Here is a 25,703-nt window from a genome sequence, read left to right as displayed (position 1 = left end):
ATAACTCACACTGATCTGCTTATGTTCACATTAGTGGCCTCAGATTTTCCATAATAGCTGAGGTTGGTTAAATGCAAAGCAATCATCATATTCACATATGCCCATGTGCAGCCAGCTCTTCAGTGCCTGGAAAGGAGAACCAAGTGAGGTCCAGGCTGGCTTGTCAGGCCCCTTTGGGCAGGGCTCTAGAGGAGGCCTCAACTCAGTCTCAATCAAGAGAAAATGGGAAAAAAAAAGAATCTTTTTGTCTGTTTCCATGATTTATTTATTTATTTATGTTTGGATTTATTTCTTAGCACCTCCAGGACTGACTTTCAGGCAACAGAACAGTGTCTTGAGACTTTAAACTAGAAGGGCTTTTCCAAGAAACAGCAAAGAAATCACACCCTAGAAAGAGAAATTGAAATGACAACTAGAGATTGCTATGAATGCATTCACTTGGCTAAACCAAAGACTAGAGGGGAAGAAAGGAAAATAGCCCTCCAGTAAAAATAAACAGAGGGATCATATAGCCGGTGCCAACTGCAAGGGACAAAATTCTCAATAGGTGCTGACTGACTTCTTTAAAAAGACCAGAGCTAGAGGGGTGGGCGTGGGGTGGGGGATATGGTGGGTATTGGAAGGACATGATGTTAGATCTGAATCCCCTGATTCACATTTGAGACCTGGGAAATTTCTGTGACAAAGCAAGCATTCCCTTCTTTCGGTAGGATTTCTAATTAGGGACAGAATAACCCTCACCTCTATCACTTCCTGCCTAAGTAATAAATTTCCAAAGGGAGAAAGACGGTCTAGGTAAGACCAAATATGAACCTTTAAAAATTACATTAAAAAATTCTGATGGTGGAGAGGCAGTGACGGAGGCCTGAAAAGTACCTTCCTATCCTGGCAGAGTCTTTATTACTCTATATAAACAGGGTAGCGAAAGGGAGGAAGACCGCAAGGCTCAGGGCCTGAAAAGCAGGGTAAGCGGCTGCAGCCATGATGGATCGATCCCAACTTTTCAATAGCAGGCAGCCAGGCTGCCGCAAGCTTGTCTGCATTTGGGACTGGACAAAAACATGTTTTGGTGGTTCAGTGGTAAAGAATCTACCTGCAATGCAGGAGATGCAGATTCGATCTGTGGGTTGGGAAGATCCCCTAGAGAAGGAAATGGAAACCCACTTCAATATTCTTGCCTGGGAAATCCCATGAACAGAGGAACCTAGAAGGCCACAGTCCACTTTGGGGTTGCAAGAGATACAACTTAGTGAGTAAACCACCATCATTGTCATAATAAAAATAAGAGAAAGTGAAAGTGGCTCAGTCATGTCCAACTCTTTGCGACCCCATGGACTATACAGTCCATAGAATTCTCCAGGTCAGAATACTGGAGTGGGTAGCCTTTCCCTTTTCTAGGGGATCTTCCCAACCCAGGGATCAAACCCAGGTCTCCTGCATTGCAGGCAGATTCTTTACCAACTGAGCAATCAGAGAAGCCCAAAAATAAGAAAGTGGGGGAAAAAAATCTCTGGTGATGACATGCCATGATGTGGTGATGGTGACAAGTGATTTTAAAGGGTGGTGCTCCATGTAAGCTCAACAGTCTTCTGCCACCCCCAATCTCAAAGAAAAGCCCATTGCCGTTAGGCCACCCAGCCATGCCCACAATTCACAATACCCCCAGGCAATCATTCACTTTCAAGAGTTTCTGTATTACCTAAGCACTGGCCTTCGAGCAGCCAGTAGCCATCTGTGCAGGAACAGGTGTAGCCTCCTTCGGTGTTGATGCAAATCTGGGTAGGGTTACACTGGTGAGAATCCGTTGCACACTCATCCACATCTGTAACACAGACATATTCCAGAGAATGTCACCTACATCTGTTTAGAGCCCTGGAGGCACCAGAGGTGCTAACTGCTTGCTTGTCTGGCTGGGAGACAGTTGATTATGTCCCTGGGTTACATCACCTCCCTAACAGGTACCACTAGGAGACCTTGGCTTTTCTGGAGCGGGCAGAGCTAATCTGCTCCCTGGAAATCTACAAGGGAAATGGCCAAAAAGAAAACACACATCCTTAAGCACTGTTCTGTCATCCTGTCCAACATTCTCTGAAAGCAAGTTCACCTGGATAACAACCATTACATGCTTTAGAAATGTATTTTGTATTAGGCTTATCCATTCACATAGAAACAGGTCTGTTGTGTACCTTCTGGGTGCACAGAGCCATGATGAAGACCTCTGAGAACACTAATGGAAGGAAGAGAAACATCCCTCGCTAGTGGAAGCTTGCAAGTCACTTGACTGCATCCACACATGCAAATCTTTTAATTTAGGGCCCCTGCTTCTTCAGGAAGCTTCTCGGAGCCCTTCAGCCTTCCCTCCTCCACTCCAGAGCTCTGGAGCTCACCTTCTGCTGCCTTCAGATTGGCTTTCCCCACGCTGTTGTTACACATGCCCATCTGTCTGCTGCTGGGCAGGTACTTGTGTCCAAGTCAGTCCCTTCTCCTTCACTGGGACCGTCAAAGCGCAGAGACCAAGCTGTATTATGGCCACGTTTCTCATGCACTGTACACAGTACTCAAAACTGCTTCAGCTGAAACGAATCCTACCTTATTTTCTCCCCACGCTGCACCTTAGGGAGTCCTGATACCACGCCCTCACTTTGACAAAGCACCACAGGGATTCACCCAGCGCCCTTAATTCATCTGGCCTGGCCCTGCCTCTCCTCTTCACGCCCACCCTTACTGCCTGCGTCCTTAGCGGGGCTCCTGCCTTCTGCCCTCTCATCAGGGTTTGCTCATCTACACCCTACCCCTCCAGAATGGACCATCCCACCATCAGAAACATCAAGTTGACAAAAAGTTTGTCAGGGTTTTGCCACAAGAGCTTCCAAAAAACCCAAACAAACATTTTGGCCAACCCAGCAGCATTAAAAGCTGCACTTCACTGAGACGGAGCAGCGTGCCTGATTCCTCATTTTCCTCTCACAGTCGCCGCACGCAGTGGGCTCGTGATTCCCATTTTACAGATGGGAAAATGGTGCTGAACATGCTATAGCATCGAGGCCAGAGCGGAGTCCAGGCCTCCCTGCCTCCCAGCCCCCTCTGCGGAGGAATGACAGGGCTCAGGCTGCCTGGCCCTGGCAGGTCAAGCAGAGGAGAGAGGGTTGAGCTTTTGCTGCCTTTTCCTGCTCCACCTGGAAAACTGTCTGCCTCTTGACATTGTAGATGGCAGACAGGGTAGGGGGTGCAGCACTGGGGGGCCCCGAGGATTCCAAAGTGTTAGCTCCAGAGGTAGCACAGGGTGCACTCAGGAAGCAAGCACAACTGATTCAGTGAAACAAACATTCAGCCAGGTAAGTGATGGTCTCCTGGGTCCAAGGACACCACCCACCACAATCTACCACCGTGTGCCTCATCAGTCAACACCAAGGACGCTGGTCAGTTCCCACCCCACCCCCAAAGTGACCAAAAGTCTGGACATCACATGGAAAAAAAGGCTCCAGCCTTTCCCTCAACATGGACAACCTCCAAGAACCTACTTCCAGGGTGGCAGCCACCTCTGCTGCACCCCAATGATGTACAGCCTTGATGGCAAAGACCCAGGGCCGTTCTCAGCTGCAAGAGTTCCTGCCTTTGCCCTGGGCATCGCCTCCAGCCCCAGCTCTGACCACCCAGCAGAGCCTCCCAGGGGAACCGGCAAATAATGCTTGGCCGGCAGCCGCTCCTGCTCAAATCCGTATCGAAGCCTAGGATAATAAATAACGCCACTATCGGCCAGCACATATTTACATTTTTCCGGCGGGAAGTGATGGATGACAATTGTACCCTGGGAACAACTCTGCCTTAGGAATGTGTGCTCTTTATCCTGCTTCGAGGGGAATGGAGGGTGAAGGAGCAGCAGAGTAGTCAGAGAGCCCTGGTGACAGCAAGTTCCCAGGGCTCTGTGCTTGTGTAACTTGCATGGAGATGATGTGCCCCCAGTAGCTGACAGAGAGCCACCAAACTGGGAAAGGTCCAGACTGGGCTCAGAAGAGCGTGGGAGGCCTCAATTGTAGACACCTGCAAACTATTCAAACCATCCAGAAACAAAATCTCTAAGGTTTATTATTTTTTTAATCCACCATTTTTACTCAGTTAAAGAATTAACTCAGTTATACTGCATCTGTTGATGGACGTTCAAAAAACTACTTGAATTGACTGACCAGATGACCTGAATGGGTTGAATTCATTGCCAATTGATTGACGTTGAACGGATGGTCAATCTAAATATGTTCTGAGAACTCAGTAAGTCTGGGAGTCTCTGGGGGAAATATGTCCCATCTTTATACCCTCAAAATATACCTGGTTTAACTTGGGTCCATGCATGTGTTAAATCGTGTCTGATTCTTTGTGACCCCATGGACTGTAGCCCACCAGGCTCCTCTTGTCTGTTGGTTTTCCAGGCAAGAATACTGGAGTGGGTTGCCATTTCCTCCTCCAAGGGATCTTCCCTTCAAGGGATCTTCCGTCCAGGGGATCTTCCTCCTCTAGGGGATCTTCCCACAGGATGAAACCCATGTCTCCTGCTTGCGTCTCCTGCATTGGCAGGCGGGTTCTTTACCACTTAAGCCACCTGGCAAGTCCCCAGCTCGGGTCCATAGTAAATGTTTAATGAATGAATGAATGAACACATGGGCAACACACATTAAGGCCTTTGAGTCCCCAGACAAGTTTTTTCAGCCAACTTGCTGACAAGTGTGTGGACTTTAAAAACAACCACCCCCACCGAAAACCCCCATCAGCTTGCACACCTGAGGGGCTGAAACTCAGAACGTTCACGCCTTGGGTTCCGCATGAGGTGAAAAGACTCATCACACATCCCAGCTCACAGCTGAATTGCTTACATTAAATACCTTTGACTTAAATAACAGAAGGGAAAAAAATACGTCGAACCACTCCCAAGGACATTCTTTGGCAAAGGGGCCTTTTCTGCACCAGTGGAAAAGTACAAGTTAGGGCAACCTAAGTAAGCGCCATTATCCTCAGGTGCAAATCGTGCTGGTTAATCCTTTCCCTTTCTGTGTAATGTTTAGGAAATGTCCCTTAAGAGAAGAGGATGCTGGGTTCATCCAATCACTCATGCCCTCACTCATGCATTAATTCTTTCTGTTCTACTGTGACTTTTGTGTGTGTGTGTGTGTGTGTCCTCCCAAATCTCCAGGCTGCTGAGAGAGCCAGTGGGGAGCACAGTCCCTCCAACCATGTGACTACCACAGTGTCTCTCCAGGGGCTGTAGTCCTGGGCAGCTGCCTGGGCCCTTCGAGGACTCCAGCACAGCAGCTGTGGCTCATCTCTCCTCCTCTGGGACGACATCTACCCGCTGCCCAGGTGAACAGCACCCCGGTAACTGGAGGACAGAGCTCCCTGACACCTCCAGAACCAGATCACAGTCCAGCACTGCACCTGCCCAGGAAGAAATCATTCTCTGTGTTGAGCAGCACAGCCCTGTGGCCCGGTGCAGCTCTGAGCTGTCGCCCTTTCCTGCAGACCTCCCCAGGGTGGCCTTCAATTACAACATTCTCGGGACTTCCCTGGTGGTCCAGTGGCTAAGACTCTGCACTCCCAATATAGGGGGCTCTGGTTCGATCCCTTGCCAGGAAACTAGATCCTGCATGCTGCAGCTAAGAATCCACATGCCACGACTAAAAGATCTCACACGCGGCAACTAAAAAGAAAATCTTATGCCTCAGCAAAGACCGAAGATCCTGCATGTTGCAACTAAGACCTGGCACCCAATAAATAATGAAATAAATAAATACACGTGCATGCGTGTTAAGTCACTTCAATCATGTCTGACTCTTTGCGACGCTATGGTCCATAGTCCCCCTGCCAGGCTCCTCTGTCCATGGGGTTCTAAACGCAAGGACACTGGAGTTGGTTGCATGATGTCCTCCAGGGCATCTTCCCGACCCAGGATCTGAACCCATGTCACTTACGCCTCCTGCATTTGCAGACAGTTTCTTTACCACTAGTAACACCTAGGAAGCCCCAAAATAAATGCATATAAAAATGATTTTAAAAGTACAGCAATCTCAAACAATAACTGCTCACTTAGAAAAGCTCTCACAGCAGTCAACCTCCCTCCTTGACCTGCTTCCAGGAGGCAGAAGTGAGCTCCCGGCCTTGGTACAGCGGCCCACGTGTCAGACATACTCATTCAGGAAGGGCGTATCCATAGCTGTGTCCCATGTCCCCAGCTAGGGGCACTAAGGCAGCAAGACCTCACAGGGGCACCAGATGGAGAAACTGGCCTCAAGACATCAGAATACATCTGCCCAACAAACCAGGACAACAAAAGGAACAGAATCTTCCAGGCTGAGACCTTAATAAACATTTCTCTGAACAGAACATACAAGTGGCCATTAGGCACATGAAGAGATGCTCAACATCACAATTATTAGAGAAATGAAAAGTAAAACTGCAATGAGGTACCACCTCATACCAATCAGAATGGCCATCATTAAAAAGCCTACAAATAAAGGCTGGAGAGGGTGTGGAGAAAAAGGGGCCCACCTACACTGCTGGTGGGACTTTTAAGTTGGTGAAGCCATTATGGAAAACAGTGCGAAGTTCCTCAGAAAACTAAAAATAGGATTACCATATAATCGAGCAATCTCACTCCTGAGCGTATACCTGGACAAAACTATAATTTGAAAAGATCCTGCACCCCTAGTTCATAGCAGCACTATTCACAGCAGCCAAGACATGGAAACAAGGTAAATGTCCACTGATAGATGAATGGATGAAGAAGATGTGATACATATATACAAGGGAATACTGCCTGGCCATAAGAAGAATGAAATAATGCCATTTGCAGCAACATGGATGGACCCAGAGATTCTCATATTTAATACTAAGCAATGGACACGACTGAGCGACTGAACTGAACTGAACTGAAAGTTCAAAAAGAGAAAGACAAATACCATATGATATCACTTACGAGTGGAATCTAAAGAAAGACGCAAATGATCTTATCTGTGAAACAGAAAGAAAATCAAGGACATAGGGAACAGACTGGTGGTTGCCAAGGGGTATGGGAAACGGGGGAAGGATGGAGTGGGGGGTTGGGGTTAGCAGATGTAAACTATTATATATAGAATGGATGAACAACAAGGTTCTACTCTGCAGCACAGGAAACTAGGCTCAATATCCCGTGATAAACCATAACAGAAAGGAACATTAATAAAGAATGTCTATATGTACACAGCTGAGTCACTTGGCTGTACAGCAGAGATTGGCACAACATTGTAAATCAACTATACTTCAATAAAAAATATAAAATTAGAATCTTCCAGGCTGACTCAAGGGACAGCATGGGAAAAGGCCACAGTCTACAAAGCTGCCGGAAGCTTTAGCCCTTGGAGCCGGAGTCTGTGATAGAAGCAAGTAGCAATAGACAGGTCCCCCACCCCTTGTCAGATGGAGTTCTCATAGGGCATCCTGACTATCATGCTGTTGCTTTATGCTTTATACGTCCTTCCCTGGGAGTGAGTCAGTTCTCAGCATACAACCCACTTTCCCATTGCCTATAAAACTAATGGGTCCAAGTATAATCTTAGGGTTAACTCACAGTTTATTATATAAAAATCTCTACAGGCAGGCAAAACGGACAACATACTTCATTAATATGCATAAACGTGTGTGTGCTTAGATGCTCAGTTGTGTCCGACTCTTTGTGACTCCATGGACTGTAGTCCCACCAGGCTTCTCTGTCCATGGGGTTCTCCAGGCAAGAATACTGGAGTGGGTTGCCATGTTCCTCCTCCAGGGGATCTTCCCGACCCAGGGATCAAACCTGTGTCTCCTATATTGCAGGCAGATTCTTTACTGTCTGAGCCACCAGGGAAGCCCATGCATAAACATGTTTGAATACAAATAATATGCATACATAAGCCAGGTATTTATTATATTTGAATGTCCATATTATATACCTACACGTATTGACATTTCAGCATTTATTCCTAAAAGTTCAAGGGAAAATAGTTAAACTGTTCTCACAACACAAATTCTCATTGAAATAAATGTCCCTTAAAAACTGTAAAACAAAGCAAACCAAAACAAAAACTAATGATTCCCCATGCCCACAGGGAAAAGACTTCCTAAGTCATGCTGCCTGTACCAAAGCTTAAGAGGAAAAAAAGACCAAAGGTCTGAGACCTCCCTAGAAAGGGCTACTGGGTTAAAAAAAAAAAAAAGAACATTGAGGGCAGGCAGAGCTGGGTGTGAATCCAGTTCTTGCGCTTAAGAACTGAATATTACCGACGTTGATTAATCTGAGGGATGCTCAGATGCTCTGCAAAACAGAGCTGCAACAGTCTGCCTCCTCAGCTGCTAGGAGAGTTCACAAATAATTGTGTTTGCAGGTGCCATTGCCGCTACCTGGCGCACAGAAGGTACTTGGGAAGTTTTAGTTTCCTTCCTTAGTGAGCGGCTGTTTCTAAGAGTTGTGAAAGATGGGGGAAGCTTGGCTTCTGCTGGCTGCAGGCTTTGTCCTGGGATTCAGAAGACGCGATGATGACAGCACTCAGTGGGCTGTGAGACACAGTTAGCTGACGGTTCAATCAACCACAGTCGCCAACCATCCATGATTCTGTAACTGAGGATGTCCGAAAGCCTAAGGGTGAGTGTGTCTTACTGAAGTCCACAGCCAAATACCTTAACACCATGATTCTTCCCTCGTCCTGTGTTTTCTCTTCTCCAAGACTGTGATTAAGGCAGGGCTGACTTTGTGAGCCTGTGTACACACCCTCGGCTGAGCATCTCGGTTCTTGTGTGAGAATGGCCATCAGCCAAAGGGAAACATTCTCACTGGGTGACATTGGGAGAAAGTGTCCAAAGCCTTTGGAAGACTACACCTTTCCAAAGGCCTCCATGAGTCCTTTTTTGGACACGGCCAAATCATTTCCTTGGTAGTAAATTTTTACCCAGTGAAACAACATGTTTTCCCAGCCCGTTTTTGTTCCTTCCTTGCTCAAGCTAATGGGACTTGATAAGAAAGAAGAAAATAAAAATGGCACATTCCAAAGCCTCCAATTGAAGCCAGCTTCAGGCCTGCTGCTGGGCTGGATCGGGGCCATTTTTCAGCGGGACGAGCTCAGCCAAGGCTGGAAGCTACACAGGACCGACTTCCCAAACACCTGCTTAATTAAAGATCTCAGCGTTTGAGAACTCTCTTGTTGAATTCCCAGGACATCTGCATTCCATGTGTCTTATGGGTCCGGGGCAGTCGTCAGAAGCCAGCTCTTTCTGTGTTTACAGCACTTTTCCCAATGCTTGATGTTAAGCTTAGAACACAAAGCCTGATCGTTTCATGCCTCTAATTAGGCAACGAATATGTGGTCCATTTTCCAAACAACATAAAATCCTCTCGGATGAAACCAGCTGGGCTGCAGCTTCCAACTTCTCCGTGGATTCTATTTTTCTATCCATAAAGCAAGAGCTTGGAGGAGAGTTCTAAAAGGCCCTTCTAGCTCTGACCTTCTACAGAAACAAACTATGCAACTAATGGGGATCACATTGTTTGGTTCTTGGCTAATTTTTTTCATCCAAAGTGCTTGGTAAACATCAGCTGACTTGAGCTGCTCTCAAACTGGGCAATGAATTGGCTAAGCTCATTCAAGTTTTGACAATGTGTGAATGATCACTGCAGGTTCAGGTGTGGGGGTAGGAGGGAGGGAGGGACACATATGTTCCTTCTTGAGTATCATGCACCAGTAGTCCTGAGAGGTCTCTTCACTGCAGAGTTAATTACTTAATGTATTTATTAATAATGACTTTAAAGTATTTTGTAGAAATATACAGTAAGACTCTTTATGCTAACATTATCATTAGCATTCTTCAGATTTACGTTCTCTAAGAATCTAGGTATTCCCCAAATCATTAACTACCTGAAGATTTAAAAAAATTATAAACTTACAGCAATGAAAAATATTTCATACTTGGGAGCACATTACACAAAATAATGTGAATAAATTTATTTTACTAGACTTAAAAAAAAATTGTCCTGAGAGTAAGGGGACAAGGCTGCTTCTTGACAATGTAGACAGTGGTATTTTTCAAAAAGGCACAAGACTTTAGCCATTATTGTGATTATAAAGCAAACAAACGTGGAGCTCAAACTAGATTTCCATTTGCCAAAATTCTTGCCATTTGTCTATCAACAGAGAAGGATTTTTGCAACTATACAAGTCAATGGTTCGCAAACCTAGCTGCCCAAGAGAATTACCAGGCTAACACAGAAGGTCTGGGGTGGAGGCTTGAAAAACTTTTTAAAGTGACCTAAATGATTCCAATGTAAAACCATATCTGGAGCTTGCCGTGCCAGACTAAAACTTCTTAAACTTTAACGTGCGCATGAATCAGTGAGGATCTTGTTGAAATGCAGGCTCCAGTTTGGTCGGCTCTGCATTTCTAATAAGCTCCCAGGTGATGCCAATGCTGCTGGCTCCAGGACCTCACCTCACTCCACGAGGCAAGGTGCTGGATTATTGAGAGTGGTGTTTGGTTCTGTATCCACGCAACCTGCTCAGAGTTTAAGAAGCTGTTCAAAAGAGTCTGGGAGGGAATTAAGTGTTCAAAAATCAAGCTGGCAATCCCTAGCCAGATTCGTCTCTAATATCAAACCTGTTAGTTATAACAGTATTGTGATTTTTAGAGCCTTATTCAAGAAGTTCTCAATACAGTCAAAACCACAGTCTAAAAATGCTTTCCTGGGGGTACAAACAACAGCTATTACTCACAGCCACCTGGAGTGGTTCTGAGCACTGTATACCTACAAAAGGTTTTCCTCCTTTCAATTTGCCGGTGGTGTTTTGATTTCCTAAGAGTTAACTCAGTTCCCTGAATCTTAACTAAGTTCTTAGAAATACTGCCCCCAAAGTGATGACAAAAAGTGCAAAAGATTCCAATTAGGAGAAAAGACAGGGTTTTTCCTTCAGTGTAGACCTTCCCTTGTTCAGGAACACAGTCTATAAATACTTTAGCTCTTAAATTGTGTCATCTTCACTGCATCTCCCATAGGCTCCATCTCCCCGTTCCCTCTGAGCTATTCCTCCCCAACACCCTCAGCTCCACGTCATCCACGTGCCCGGGCTGGGATCTCCTTGTCCCTGATCCCCACACCCTCCTCTCTGTTTTGCAGAACCCCAGGCTAAAAAGCTCAGACTTCTTAAATCCTTTCCCCCACCCACGACTCACACACAGTTCTCCTTCTGGAAATCTTGCAAATTCTTTCTTACCATCCCTTACACCGGAAAATCCCAAGGCCTCACTGTCTTTTCTCTGAATGACTGGAAAAACTCCATACTAGTCTGCTGGCCTCCAGCCTCTACCCCTGCAGGCAAGCAAAACGCAACCTCCAAATCCATCCAAGACACAGAATGTGTGGCCCCTACTACTCAACACTGTATATCCCCTCCTTAGAAAACTCACAGCTTTCTTTTTACATCTTGGCAAAGCACACGATGTGATGTGATGTGCTAGAGCATATCTAGCCTACTTTTATCCCCAGATGTGCTAATTAAATACATCAGGTTTTACAGCATCTTACACAGTATTACATAATTAGCTGTGCAGGGTTCCATCTCCTTCCACTAAACTGTGAGTTACTTGAAAACAAAAAGTGGGTCTTATTCACATTTGTGTCCTAAGCAGATAGAGGACACCTGGGGACTGTGCTTGCCCAGCAGACCTCAGGCCCCCGCCCGAGATGTGTCCTCACCCCTGTCCAGTGTTCGCCAAGGGCTGATTTGAAAGTGTCTACTTTCAAATTGTGGTGCTAGAGAAGACTCTTGAGAGTCCCTTGGACTTCAAGAAGATCAAACCAGTCAATCCTAAAGAAAATGAGACCTGAACACTAATTGGAAGGAATGATGCTAAAACTCCAATATTTTGGTCACCTGATGCAAAGAGCTGACTCATTGGAAAAGACCCTGTTGCTGGGAAAGACTGAAGGCAGGAGGAAAAGGTGATGACAGAGGATGAGATGGTTGGATGGCATCACTGACTCGATGGACATGAGTTTGAGCAAGCTCTAGGAGATAGTGAAGGACAGGGAAGTCTGGAATGCTGCAGTTCATGGAGTTGCAGAGTCGGACATGACTTAGTGACTGAACAACCAACCTCCGAAGGCTTTGACATGCCATGTGCTTGGTTTGATGGAGTGAGTTATATTTTCTCTTTCCTCCTAAAGAGCCAGACAACCTAGACAAGCAAAAAGTTTATTCTCAACATTCACAGGAGGGAGGGACATCAGAGGAGAGAAAAAATACACCTTTTCCTGGCCTGAAAATGGGCACCAACAGGAACTCATAGAGCACAACCAGGAAACCCAATCCACTTTGCACCCTCAGTCTGGTGCCGGCTGTGAGAGTACCCAGGTGTGCAAATTCACCCCAAGAAATCAATCATCCTGTTGTCAGGATCAAACACTCCCTGCCAATCCCTCCCAGAGCACAAGAAAGGAATCTGCATATGCCTCCCCACACAGGGGATCAGAGACTCTGCCACCACCTCTGACACCATCACTAACTATCCAGCCTGCCCGTGTGTAAGCCATTGGCCTGCCTGTGCTTCCCTGTCTCTGAAATGGGGCCTCAGAGGACTTGCGGGCTTGAGGGGAAGACAGCTGGTGAGCAGAAATGAGGAGGCTCTGAGGAAGGCTATGGGAACACAGAGCAGTGAGTGCCTACATCTGGGAGGTGAGGGCAGGCTTTGACCCTGGACAGTGGCATAGGGGACGACTTCCTCCATATACACCCATTCCTGGAACCCTAAGACAAAGGAGGGGAGAGGCAGATGGCTCTTTCGACATAAGTTACAAGCAGCAGGCCAGTAGGTGATTAAGGATATAGATATTCCATCCTGAGACTTCCCTGGTGATTCAGATGGTAAAGAATCTGCCTGCAATGCAGGAGACCTGGGTTCAATCCCTAGGTCAAGAAGATCCCCTAGAGGAGGGCATGATAACCCACTCTAGTAATTTTGCTTGAGGAATTCTGTGGACAGAGGAGCCTGGCAGGCTACAGTCCAGGGGGTAACATAAGAGTTGGCCATGACTGAGGGACTAACACTTTCACTTTTCTTTCATCCTGAGATCACCCCCTCTGCTGGTCTCCTCTCCTGCTCCCCATCCCCTACTCTGCTTTGGTCCAAAGCTCCCTGTTCCTCATCTCTAGCCAATGACCCCAGTACATCAGAGAATAACTGTTGAGGCTACAACTCAAGAGGAGGTGAAACCCCATAGGATGGGAGGAAGAGGTCAAAGGCACAGAGGGACTCTGAGGTTAGGGGAGAGGATGCCAGAAAGAGAGAGAGTCTGAGGGATACTGTCTGCTGACTGAGGGGTTGCATGTCCTGAGAGTCTGGAAAGGAGAGCCCCACCCCAAACGGCAACGGACTGCAATAGCCACACCTGCTCCACACAACCCTTTGGACTTGGTAAACCTTGGATTGTATAAATATTTGAACTGATTAAATACTTCCCAGGATTGTGTGTTTACCTAGCTGATGGAGTAAAGGCTGCTCTATTCCATCCCCCTTCTTGGGTTACTAGCAAATGTCTAGATTTCTCTTCTTCGGAAGGCAGGGAGGTGAAGGAGCAATATTTGAGGGCAATCAAGTAGGTGACCTGCTGACCAGTCTAGCCCTCCCTCCAACCATCAAAAGCACAGCACCAAAGACCCAGGGCCTGTAATACAGTTATTCGGGATTCATTTATGCAACAGACATTCACCGTGAGCCAACACTGCTGTAGGTACTAGGGAGTCAGAGATAAATGACACGTGGGCCATGTCTGTTTACAGTCTAGCAGGCAATGGATAAGAGACCAGATAATCCCAATTCAGTATGGTAAGTGCCGTGCTGGAAAAAAGAACGTGGGCACTTCCGGAAGGAAGAGATGTCTTGGAATAGGGGATGGATTCCTGGAATAGGACATTGGGGTGAATCTAGACAGATGATGCAGCAGAGGCTACCCCAATCAGACACAGTCCTCCAATACCCATTCTCCCAACTAAAGACTGCATTTTTCATTTTCCTTCACAGTGATATGTGGCTATGTGATGAAACTCTGGCCAAAGGGATATAAGTAAAAATAATGTGTAACAACTTCTGGGTCATGCTGTAAAAGAACAAATGCGTGGTTCCCTTGTCACCTCTCTCCTCCCACTGGCTGGGATGCAGGCGTGATGGCAAGAGCCGGAGCAGCTATTTTGGATCCAGAGGTGAAAGTCACACATTGAGCTTGGTCTAGCCAGCCTCCTAGCCCTGAACTGCATGCCTCTGGACTGTTTTGAGAGAGAATTTTAATTCTCTCCTATATAAACCAGTGTGTTGAAAGTCTCTTTGTTATTGTAACTTAACTTGTTTCTCAATACAAATGAGTAGGAGTCAGCCAAAAGAATGGCATGTGCAAAGGCACTGAGACATAAGAGGCACAGAACATTTAGACAGCCAAGAGCAGTTAACGTAAGCAAACATATATGGGTGAGTGCAGGGGACGGAAGGGAAGATAGGAGCCTGTTTGTAAAATTACTGTATACCAAGCTAAGGGCACTGGAGAAGGGGGGAGAGAAGATGAGCAGAAAGAACAGGAAAGGGGAAAAAAAAGTAAAAAATGAAGAGATAAGGAGGGCAAAGGAGGAGTGAGAGGAAGGATTAAAAAAAAAAGCCACAGTCATCCTTTCCTGCATGTGGGAACTTGTATTAGTTCTCAGTTAACACCACAAAAGTCCTAGCCTTTTGCAGTTCTGCAACAATTAGCATTAAGCTTCATGTTTTGATGAGCTCTCTGAGTTAGCTTCAATCAGAAAATTTTGACATATGTATTTTTTAAATAACACAATAAGATGAACCCGCTAAAATGTAGTTACTGATTCTAAATGGTTGGGTTAAGAGTATGCTCAATTGAGTTCGTAATAAATTTGTTTTGATTAATAGTAGTGGTCCCAGGGATGGGGAACCCGGTGGGCTGCCATCTATGGGGTCACACAGAGTTGGACACGACTGAAGTGACTTAGCAGCAGCAGTGGTAGTGAAGGAAATGCTAATAAAAACACATGATCCAAATACTAATAAAAACACATGACCACCGAATTTCTCTGGGTCCCTCTGCCACAATCTTCCTGGAAGTAATTGTCTACAGTCACTGCTCTGCCTTCCCACCTCCCACTCTCTCTAACCTGATACAATCAGACTTTTTGATTTTACTATAGCCTTTCTCTTTCACAAATGATTTCCACAAGGTCAAGAATGATTTTCACAAGATCAAATCCAAAGATTTAGTCTTTATCCTTCACTCCTTCCCTTCAGCATTTGGCACAGTTATCCTTTCCTTTCTTCTTTCGAGACTTTCTTCATTAGACTTTCATGATCCCACATTTCTCTGGTTTGGGTTCTCTCCTAAAGGTACTCTGGTAGTCAGTACGGGTGGGTCAGGACATATTATGGGTAGTCAGCATGGGTGGATTGTTACAGCATTAATCACAATAGCCAAGAGATGGAAGCAACCCTATTATCCGTCAATGGATGAATGAATAAACAAAATGTGGTCTATACATACAGTGGAATATTATTTGGCATTTAAAAGAAAGGAATTTCTGACATGCAACAGCATGAAAGAACCCAGCGAGACATTATATTAAGTGAAATAAGTCAGTCACAAAAAGACAAATACTAATGATTCTACTTATATGAAGTATCTAAAAGGAACCAAACTCATAGAAAACATAAGGTAGAATGGTGCTTACCAGGAGTTGAGGGGAAGGGTAAAAAGGGAGTGACTCTTCAATGGGTACAGAGTTCTAGATTTGCAAGATGACAAAGTTCTGGAGATCTATTTCACAACAATGTGAATGTCCTTAACAGTATTCAACTCTACTCTTAAAAATGGTCAAGATGGTAAATTTCATGTTATGTGTTTTTACCCCCAATAAAGTTAGTATCTGTAAATCAAAACATATTCATTGACTTCGACTCTAAATTTTATCAATTGTTCCTACTGGGAGACATAATTGACCTGTGATCTGAAATAAAATCCCAGAGAAGAGGCAGACAGTAGCATCCTGTGCATCTGACAAGCAGCCTATCAGCCCATATCTCCTTCACAGCTCCGTTTTCCACAAAGGAATCAAGACTTGCATATCCTTGGATGGAAGCAGAGAATCAGGAGAACAAGGATGGAGGGGGAGAATGGTGAAGGCATAGTGGGGATGGGAGTGGAACAGGAACAGAGATCTGCAGTAGGGCATGGGGCAGCTCACACTTCTGTGCGCTAGGTTCAAAGGACAACAGAGGTCGGTGGGAATATGGGCTTTGGAGTCTGACCTGTTTCAAATCCTGTGGCATGTGATTTTAAGCAAGTCTTTTCTTATTTTTTGCTGGTGTGTTTTAGCCCCTAAAAGCCTTGGTTTTCCTCATTTGTAAAAGGAGTTGGTGACGACACACAACTCCTGGCGTTTTGTGAGGATCCCATATAAGTAAAGCCTGTAAATCAGTGCCCAACACAGAAATGGCCCTCAGCCAAGGCTGACTATTCCAGCTTCATGTCAAAAAGTAGGAGGAAGAAGGGGAAGAAAGGGACAGGAGGAGGGGAGCTCACCTTCTAAAAGAAGAGAAAAAACAAGGGACTGAAAGCCAGATCCTAGTCCAGAACCTTCCACTAGCTCAATGGTGGCCCCAGACAAGTCTTTCCCAGCCTGTTTCCTCCTCTGAAAAAGGAGATCTGGGGTCTCCTTCATCTGGAAAGTTTGATACATCTGAATCCTCTCTGCTCCAGAGGAGTTCCCTCCTCCCCATCACTCCCTTTACACCTCTTACCTATGCAGGGCTAAGGAGGCCCTCTAGAGGACACAAGAGGAAAAGACATAAATATGGCCAGAGGCTCACAGTTTGCCTCTGTTTACAAAATAGGGACATGATCTTGTAGAATAGACTATTAAGAGGTTGGGAGAAGGCATAAGATAAGAGAGAGACCTAAATGGGGAAAGGCTTCTTACCTGATACTCTTGGGGAGCACAACTAAGCTAACTTCTACTTTCTGGCTTGCCCCATGTCAAGTGTCTATTACAATATTATAAACATTGTTATCAGGTATGACCATTGTGACAGTATATGAACATTATCATAATATGATGCAAGTGTTGTTACAATATATGAGTGCTGTTTTACTGTATAAACATTGCCTTCTTCCCTGAGATACACTCTGAAAGAAGAATGGTCTCATATTTCCCTCTGGAACTCTTTTAAGACCTGTTGAATAGGCATCTTCAGAAGGCCCTTCTCAGGGCCTTAGGAAAAGACAGAGAAGCTTTTAATTAATTAGTTTCTCCTTTATATTCCAGCTTCACACTCCCTAGGTTTAAGTCAGTGTTTCTGTTTTTTAAAATGGGTGTATCATGCCTAACTACTTTCAGGGATTCAGTGAAATATGAGTTTCCTTTGGAAGAAATGCCAACTCATACATATTTTAGAGACTATTACCATTAGAGAAGAAATGTTTTTCTCCATAAATAAGTGTAGAGCAATTATCCAATCCTATTACACTGAAGGCTGGGTCTGATGGTCTCACACTATCCATTTTGCAAGCAACCTCTCACGCACCCACTTGGTGTCTATTTCCCAGGCAAAAGAGGAAGGGAGTGAGCAGGAGACGGGACAGTTTTGGCGGCCATTGTATTCCTAGTGCGCGTCTGCAAGGGTATTTTGGAATAAGATGGAGCTGGCAGGATTGGACAACTTGGCTGAGTAGAAAGAGCTAATTCCTCTAATGCCTGGTCACTAGACATTCATTCATCTGTCATTCATTAGATCAGAAAACATTTACCAAACAACTTCCACATTCTTGGCATGATGCTAGGCACTGTGGATACAAAGTGAATAAATTATGGTCCAAGCAAACCTCACAGTATCACACAAATCATATTCCCTGATGACAGTGCAATTAAGTAGAAATCAATAACAAAAAAGATAACCGCCACAAATACGTAAAATTTAAAAACTCATCACTAAATAAATCATAGACCACAAGAAGTCGTCACAATAAATCAGAAAATCCCTAGAACTTAATGGCAATGAAAATACTACATATCCAAATTTGTACAACACAGAGAAAAATATAGTCTTAAATATTAGGAAAGAAGAAAGGTTTAAAATTAATTAGCTAAGTATCCAGCAAAAGAAATTAAAAAGGGGATAAATAAATTTTTTTAAAAAATTAGAAAGAAGATACTAAGGATAAGAGCAGAAAAATAATGAAATAAAAAGCAGAAAGTAAAAAAAAATCCACGTAGCCAAAAACTGGTTCTTCGAAAATGACTAATAAAATAGATATGACTTTAGCATATTTTTAAAAGAGCACTAAAATCCTGGGAATGAAAAATAGCAACAGAACTACAGAATAGCAACAGATTCAGCAGAGATTTAAAAGAAAATAGAAAGAATGCTATGCAAAAGCTCATGCAAATTCATTTGAAAACTTAGACAAATTCTTAGAAAAACATAACTTTGCAAAACTGACTTAAGAAAGAATAAAAAGTCCAAAAGTCCCATAACTGTTAAAGAAATTATATCAGTAACTAAAAGTCTTCACACACACATATAAAATCAGACCTCAATGATCTTATAGAAAAATTCCAATAAACTTTCCATGAATCAGTCTAGCCATCCAGAGAATAGAAAAGAGAAAATGTCATGTTATCAAGACATCAAACCCAACAAGAGTAATTTTTAAAAAGAAATACAAGTCATTTTAATATATAGACAGTGATGTGATGAAAAAATTCTAAACAAAATATGAGCCAAACAAATTCAGCAGTTTATTTGAAACAAATTATACTGTATCATGAAAAAGTTGGTTATACTAAGAATGAATGAAAGGTGGTTTAATAAGAAAATCTGTCATTGTGATTCCCCACAAAAGCAGATTTCAAAAGCATATAATTATCTCATATTTGTAGAAAAAGCATTTTATAAAATTCAATAACCATTATTTAAAAGAAAAGAAAACATTCTTCAGAAAGGCACAAGAATTCTACTGTCAACACCTATGTCCAATATTCTAAAGGTACCAGCCAGTACTGTAAGACATAAAAAATAAAGGTATTAAAAATCAGAGAAGAAACAAAATTCTCATTTTTCATAGATAGTGCATTTGTCAAAAATCACCCAAAAGATTCTACAAAGTATTGGAAAGAATATGAGAATTTCACAAGCTATCTAGATATAAGATCAATATTTTAAAATAAACTGTTTCTATACACTTGGAGAAGGAAATGGCAACCCACTCCAGTGTTCTTGCCTGGAGAATCCCAGGGACGGCGGAGGCTGTCTATGCGGTCACACAGAGTCAGACATGACTGAAGTGACTTAGCATACACTAGCAACAAAATAAACACTGAATTTTTAAGATATCATAAATATAACAAAAATATGTATTACATATACACACACATATGAACACTTCCAAGAAATCAATCTAGACAAAGATGTGCAAAAAGGGAAGAGATGTAATGTATACAGATAAAGAGATACAGTAAAATGAAGATGTCAGTTCTCTTCAAATGCATCTAGAAACTCACCGAATTACAACCGAAATCTCAAAAAGTTTTTTTTAAGACACTTGACCTAAAAACTATCCAAGACACTCCTGAAAAAGGAGCCTGCCTTATTAGATAGTAAGACTTATTAGGAGCTATAATAATTAACCCTGAGAGGTACTGGTGCAAAAACTGACAACAGAAGAGTGGGGAGAACACAGAAACAACACAAGGGCAGATATTTGACAGGTAAGTTGGGGGGCATTACAGAGCAAGGGGGAGGGGAGGGGACCCAACAACAGGTGTTGGGGTAGTTAGTGATTGTCTATGTGGAGAAAAGTGAAACTGGATCTATACTTTTCACCATATACACTAAAAGATTCCACATGGATTTAAGATTTATACGTAAAAAACAAAGTTTTAAAACTTTCGAAAGACAATATAAGAAAACATATTCATGATCTTAGGGTTGGGAAAGATTTTTCAGGCAAGCCTCCACAAAATCATTTGACTACATTAAAATTGGGAATGTCTGTTCTTCAAAAAACTCCATGAAGATACTGAAAAGATAAGCCATAAATTGGGAGAAGTCAATTGCAACTCATACAATTAAAAAAGGATAAGTATCTAGATATATAGATTCATACAAATCACAAGTACAAAAAGGAAAGAAAATCCAGTAGGAAGACAGGCAAAATATACGATCAGACAATTACACAAAAGAAGAAATACAAACGGCCAATAAATATATTAAAATATGATTAACCTCATTGGCAACTTAAGAAATGCAATTTAGAACACAAAACATACCATTTTACAACTACTAGAGTGGTAAAACATTAGGAAGTATATCATACCAAGTGCTGGTGAGATTGAAGATCAATAGAAAATCTTAATCACTGCTAATTAGTATGTAAACTGGTATAACTATCTTAGCAAACAATAAAGCATTGCTTTGTAAAATTGAAATTTCCATACCTTCTTGGATATGTGTCTTAAGACACATATTCAAGGTCACACAGCCAGTGAGATCTGGGGTCAGGCCCAGCTATCCTGGCCCTGGCTCTAAGGTCTTCCTATAGATGCTTCTCCATTAAATACTTGGAGGGAATATTCTAATCTACTTCTGACATCTCAGTACTCTGCCCTGAGCATAACTCAGGTCGTTTTCCAGAAAAGCAGTATTCAATTGCTTCTGATTTTCTTTCTCAGTCATGGGGCAGTGGTGTATCCCGGACCATCATTCCAGTTCAAAAGCTTTTAAAAGCTATCCTTACTCTGTAAGTGAGTAAGGGGCTTTTCTTTAGGACAGAAATTAATTACTCTAATGAAACAAGTCTTAGGGAATATACAGCTATATAGAGCTACACTTCTTACTTATTCTAACATCACATACTTTGTATACATTCTTTTAATCCTCACAGAAAAACATGAGATAGGAATTATCCTTACTTTATACTAAAGAAAACAAAGGCCATTTCCAAGATTTACTATGATAAGGGGCCAAGAGATAAAGAAGGATCAAAAACTCTGTCCATGTGAGTAGAGGCAATTAACGTACATGAACAATTAACGTATCAGTGCTAGTGAGTGCTAAGTCTCTTCAGCCAAGTCCAACTCTTTGTGACCCTATGGACTGTAGCTCACCAGGCTCCTCTGTCCATGGGATTCTCCAGGCAAGAACACTGGCGTGGGTTGCCATGCCCTTCTCCAGGGGATCTTCCCGAACCAGGGATCAAACCCATGTCTTTTGGGTCTCCTGCATTGGCAGGTGGATTCCTTACCACTAGTGACACCTAAGAAGTCCAGAATTAACATATCACCACCATTAAAATAAAAGTGGAATCAGAGACACATAGGTTCCTTGATGTGCTTTGGTGATGATAATGGTTATACTCAGTACTAACCTGCCATACCTGTTTTATACTTTTTGTTTTTCTTAAGCGCAGAATAAGAAAGAGCATCACAAATGATTTGAGCAAGACAACAGGCATTTCTCCTTGCTCAGAAAATAACAGCCTGGTATTTCTATAAAGAGGATTCGTAATATTATCTCCCTGGCAATTTTTAATGACTAAGAGCGTTAATTGTCTTCGAGGGGCAGTGTGGATACCCGGCTACATGAGGACATATGGGTAGCATCTGGACAGTTCCAGGCCCCTTACTTCTTTCTTTACTGGCGACCATCCCTCCATGTCACAGAAGGTGCATGTACAATGGACACTGAATTAGCTGGGGAGCACATTCTCCTTTATCTGTCACTGTTGACTCAGAACAAACTATGGTCCTTCTGTTTCCTCTGTTTCCATGCGGAAGACTGAATCTGCCCTGAAAATCAAGAAGCCTTTGTAGTGGAGACATGAGATCCCAGGTACAGCTCTTCCCCACTCAACATCCAAACTCCTTTCACAAGGTAACAGGATTCTAACTTTCCTTTGAGAAACCATCTTTCCTCACCTTTACTGGCTCCAGCACTGGGCTGGTGATGGAGGCTCAGTAAATCACAGCCCAAATTGTTGCTGGTCACAGTAATAGGCTCAGGCCTGGGCATGTGACCCAAACTAGCTAATAAAATCCTACTACATCTTTTACCAGAGTTCTAAAGATGGAAGCAATCTCTCATGTTGCTAACCCAGTAAGAGAAAAGCCTGTAGCTGCTAGGGGCTACCTCTTGAGAGAGCCTGCCGCGAGAATGAAGTCTTTGTATTGGAGACAGGAGACTCAGTTCAGTTCAGTTCAGTCGCTCAGTCGTGTCCGACTCTCCGCGACCCCATGAATCACAGCACGCCAGGCCTCCCTGTCCATCACCAACTCCCGGAGTTCACTCAAACTCATGTCCACAGAGTCGGTGATGCCATCCAGCCATCTCATTCTCCATCGTCCCCTTCTCCTCCCGCCCCCAACCTTTCCCAGCATCAGAGTCTTTTCCAGTGAGTCAACTCATCGCATGAGGTGGCCAAAGTATTGCAGTTTCAGCTTTAGTATCAGTCCCTCCAATGAACACCCAGGATTGATCTCCTTTAGAATGGACTGGTTGGATCTCCTTGCAGTATAAGGGACTCTCAAGAGTCTTATCCAACACCACAGTTCAAAAGCATCGATTCTTCGGCGATCAGCTTTCTTCACAGTCCAACTCTCACATCCATACATGACCACGGGAAAAACCATTGCCTTGACTAGACAGATCTTGGTTGGCAAAGTAATGTCTCTGCTTTTTAATATGCTATCTAGGTTGGTCATAACTTTCCTTCCAAGGAGCAAGCGTCTTTTAATTTCATGGCTAGGAGAGTGAAAAACTAAGTCCATATGATACCACATGAGCCCTTAGATCTAGCCATCTCTGGGGCTAATTCTGCTCGTGGACTTCTTAGTTATGAAAAACCATAGCCTTGGTTATAAAGACCTTTGTTGGCAAAGTGATTTCTCTGCTTTCTAATACACTGTCTAGGTTTACCATAGCTTTCCTTCCAAGGAGCAAGCGTCTTTTAATTTCATGGCTGCAGTCACTGTTCACAGTGATTTTGGAGCCCAAGAAAATAATATCTGTGACTGCTTCTACTTTTTCCCCTTCTATTGATGGGACCAGATGCTATGATCTTGGTTTTTTAATACTGAGTTTAAGCCAACTTTTTCACTCTCCTCTTTCACGCTCATCAAGAGCCTCTTTAGTTACTCTTCACGTTCTGCCATTGGGGTAGTACCATCTGTATGTCTGAGATTGTTGATATTTCTTCCAGAAATCTTGATTCCAGCTTGTGCTTCATCCAACCCAGCATTTCACATGATGTACTCTGCATAGAAGTTAAATAAGTAGGGTGACAATATACAGTCCTGTCATACTCCTTTTCCCAATTTTGAACCAGTCCATTGTTCCATTTCCAGTTTTAATTATTGCTTCTTGACCTGCATACATGTTTCTCAGAAGACAGGTAAGGCAGTCTGGTATTCCCATCATTTTAAGAATTTTCCACAGTTTGTTGTGATCCACACAGTCAAAGACTTTAGCATAGTCAAGGAAGTAGTAGATGTTCTTTCTGGAACTCCCTTGTTTTCTCCATGATCCAACAAATGTTGGCAATTTGATCTCTGGTTCCTCTGCTGCTGCTGCTGCTGCTAAGTCACTTCAGTCGTGTCCGACTCTGTATGACCCCATAGACGGAAGCCCACTAGGCTCCCCTGTCCCTGGGATTCTCCAGGCAAGAACACTGGAGTGGGTTGCCATTTCCTTCTCCAATGTGTGAAAGTGAAAAGTGAAAGTGAACTCGCTCAGTCGTGTCCGACCCTTAGCGACCCTACAGACTGCAGCCTACCAGGCTCCTCCATCCATGAGATTTTCTAGGCAAGAGTACTAGAGTGGCTTGCCACTGCCTTCTCCGCTGGTTCCTCTACCACTTCAAAATTCAGTTTGTATAACTGGAAGTTCTCCATTCATGTACCGCTGAAGCCTAGCTCAAAGGATTCTGAGCATAACCTTGTTATTAATAGCATGTGAAATAAGCACAATTGTACAATAGTTTGAACTTTCTTTGGCATTGCCCATCATTGGAACTGGAATGAAAACTGACCTTTTCTAGTCCTGTGGCCACTGCTGAGTTTTCCAAATTTACTGACATATTGAATGCAGCACTTTAACAGCATCATCTTTTAGGATTTTAAATAGCTCATCTGGAACTCCATCATCTCCACTAATTTGTTCATAGTAATGCTTCCTAAGACCCATTTGACTTCACACTCCAGGATGTCTGGCTCTAGGTGAGTGACCACACCATTGTGGTTATCCGGGTCATTAAGACCTTTTTGTATACTAATACACTGAATGTAATCAAATTGCCCTAATGAACCACAGAGTCCTAATGTTGGCTTTCACTTTGTCCAAAGTCAGAGCACCAGAAGTAATTAAGTGAATGTATTTCATTTTAAAAGGTAAATACTGAGAAACCTGCTCAGTGATCCTAGACGTCTCTGCAGAACACATCAGTCTAAAGCAGTCCTCACCAACCTTTTCCATTTGGGGGAATACATAGAAAATTCTAGAAGTGTATAAGGCACAATGGAGAGAACCAAGGCAACTGGTCCAAGGACTCAAGCATCCCAAGGCCCTGGCAACCATCCCAGGAGCTGAAGGAACCGATATCCAGGTACACCTACCCTCCGGGAACCAGGTAGGAAGCTTTACTAGAAGAAAGTAGAGGAAGGAGGGGAGGGAACGTGTTTCAGAGCAAGTCCTCCAAGGCGTCTTCTCTTAACAAGACGGGTGACCTCCCTTATCTCATAGGACATTCCTCATCCTCCATACACCATTCTGAAATAGTGATTTTAAATTATCAGCGTTGTTTTTCAGAATCAGCCTGCCAAAACCCAGCTGTTTCTGCACAGTCAGGCTTTCTGGGCTATGTGACTCTGGGTCTGTGGGAAGGACCCTCACTCTCCCGAAACTGCCTCTGCTCTCAACAGCAGACCCAGACGCTCAGCCAAGAAACAAGGGGACAGAAGGTCACAGGACTGGGGGTGGAGGGAGGCGCATCCACAGACCCGGGCCAAATGAATGCCATTATTCAAGCCATGACTGAAGCGCTTCTTCAAGACCGGCCAGAGGAGTCATTCTCTTTGAACTCTGGGGGCTTAAGAATGCTGAGAACCCAGATGGCAGACTTCTCTGTTGACCCCTTGTGGTCAAACAAGGATAGAAGGGTGGAAGGAGCTTCTTTTTTTGATAAACCCAGGAGCTTGACTTTGTCCATGAGTGCAAAGACTCTGAGGAAAGGCATGTTGCTGTGGCTGTTTTATTAATAGCTGCATCTTCCTGTTTATCCAGCACTTATTACCCAACTTCCTTGGACAGCCAGACCATCAACAAGCCAACAAATATTACCAAACCTGCTCCATATGCAAGACAGGAGGCGGTGGGCTATGAGAGAGATACAAAGATGCCTAAGACATGAGGCTTCAGTAAAACAGGAGCACAGACACGTTTCTAAAGAAGTCTAAGGGAGATGATGATAAGTGGATCAACAGAGGTACCAGCTAAGTGTCTGAGGACCTCAAGGGGCGGCGGGGAGGGAATCCAATGGGCTTGGGACAGAGCGGTAAAGATCTAAGAAGGCTTCCTGGGGGAAATCACCTAACAGCTGGGTCATTAAGGATAAGACC

The 25,703-nt window shown here is 43.8% G+C and overlaps 1 protein-coding gene across 2 annotated transcripts in view; it reads right to left on the bottom strand.

Annotated features, from left to right (window-relative positions):
• Nucleotides 1-25,703, bottom strand: part of FBLN5 (fibulin 5) — a 97,008-nt gene that overhangs the window by 34,388 nt on the left and 36,917 nt on the right. For both annotated transcript variants that reach the window (XM_055418396.2, XM_055418395.2), the window contains exon 5: nt 1,700-1,822. In XM_055418396.2, coding sequence (XP_055274371.1) covers nt 1,700-1,822 — 123 coding nt within the window. The remainder of the gene's footprint in view (nt 1-1,699; nt 1,823-25,703) is intronic.

This window comes from Moschus berezovskii, chromosome 21 (genome assembly GCF_049115385.1).
Source record: "Moschus berezovskii isolate FMDL1 chromosome 21, NW_MosBer_1.0, whole genome shotgun sequence".
NCBI lineage: Eukaryota > Metazoa > Chordata > Mammalia > Artiodactyla > Moschidae > Moschus > Moschus berezovskii.
The sequence above is the reverse complement of the archived record's forward strand: the minus strand, read 5'-3'. Positions and strand labels throughout refer to the sequence as shown.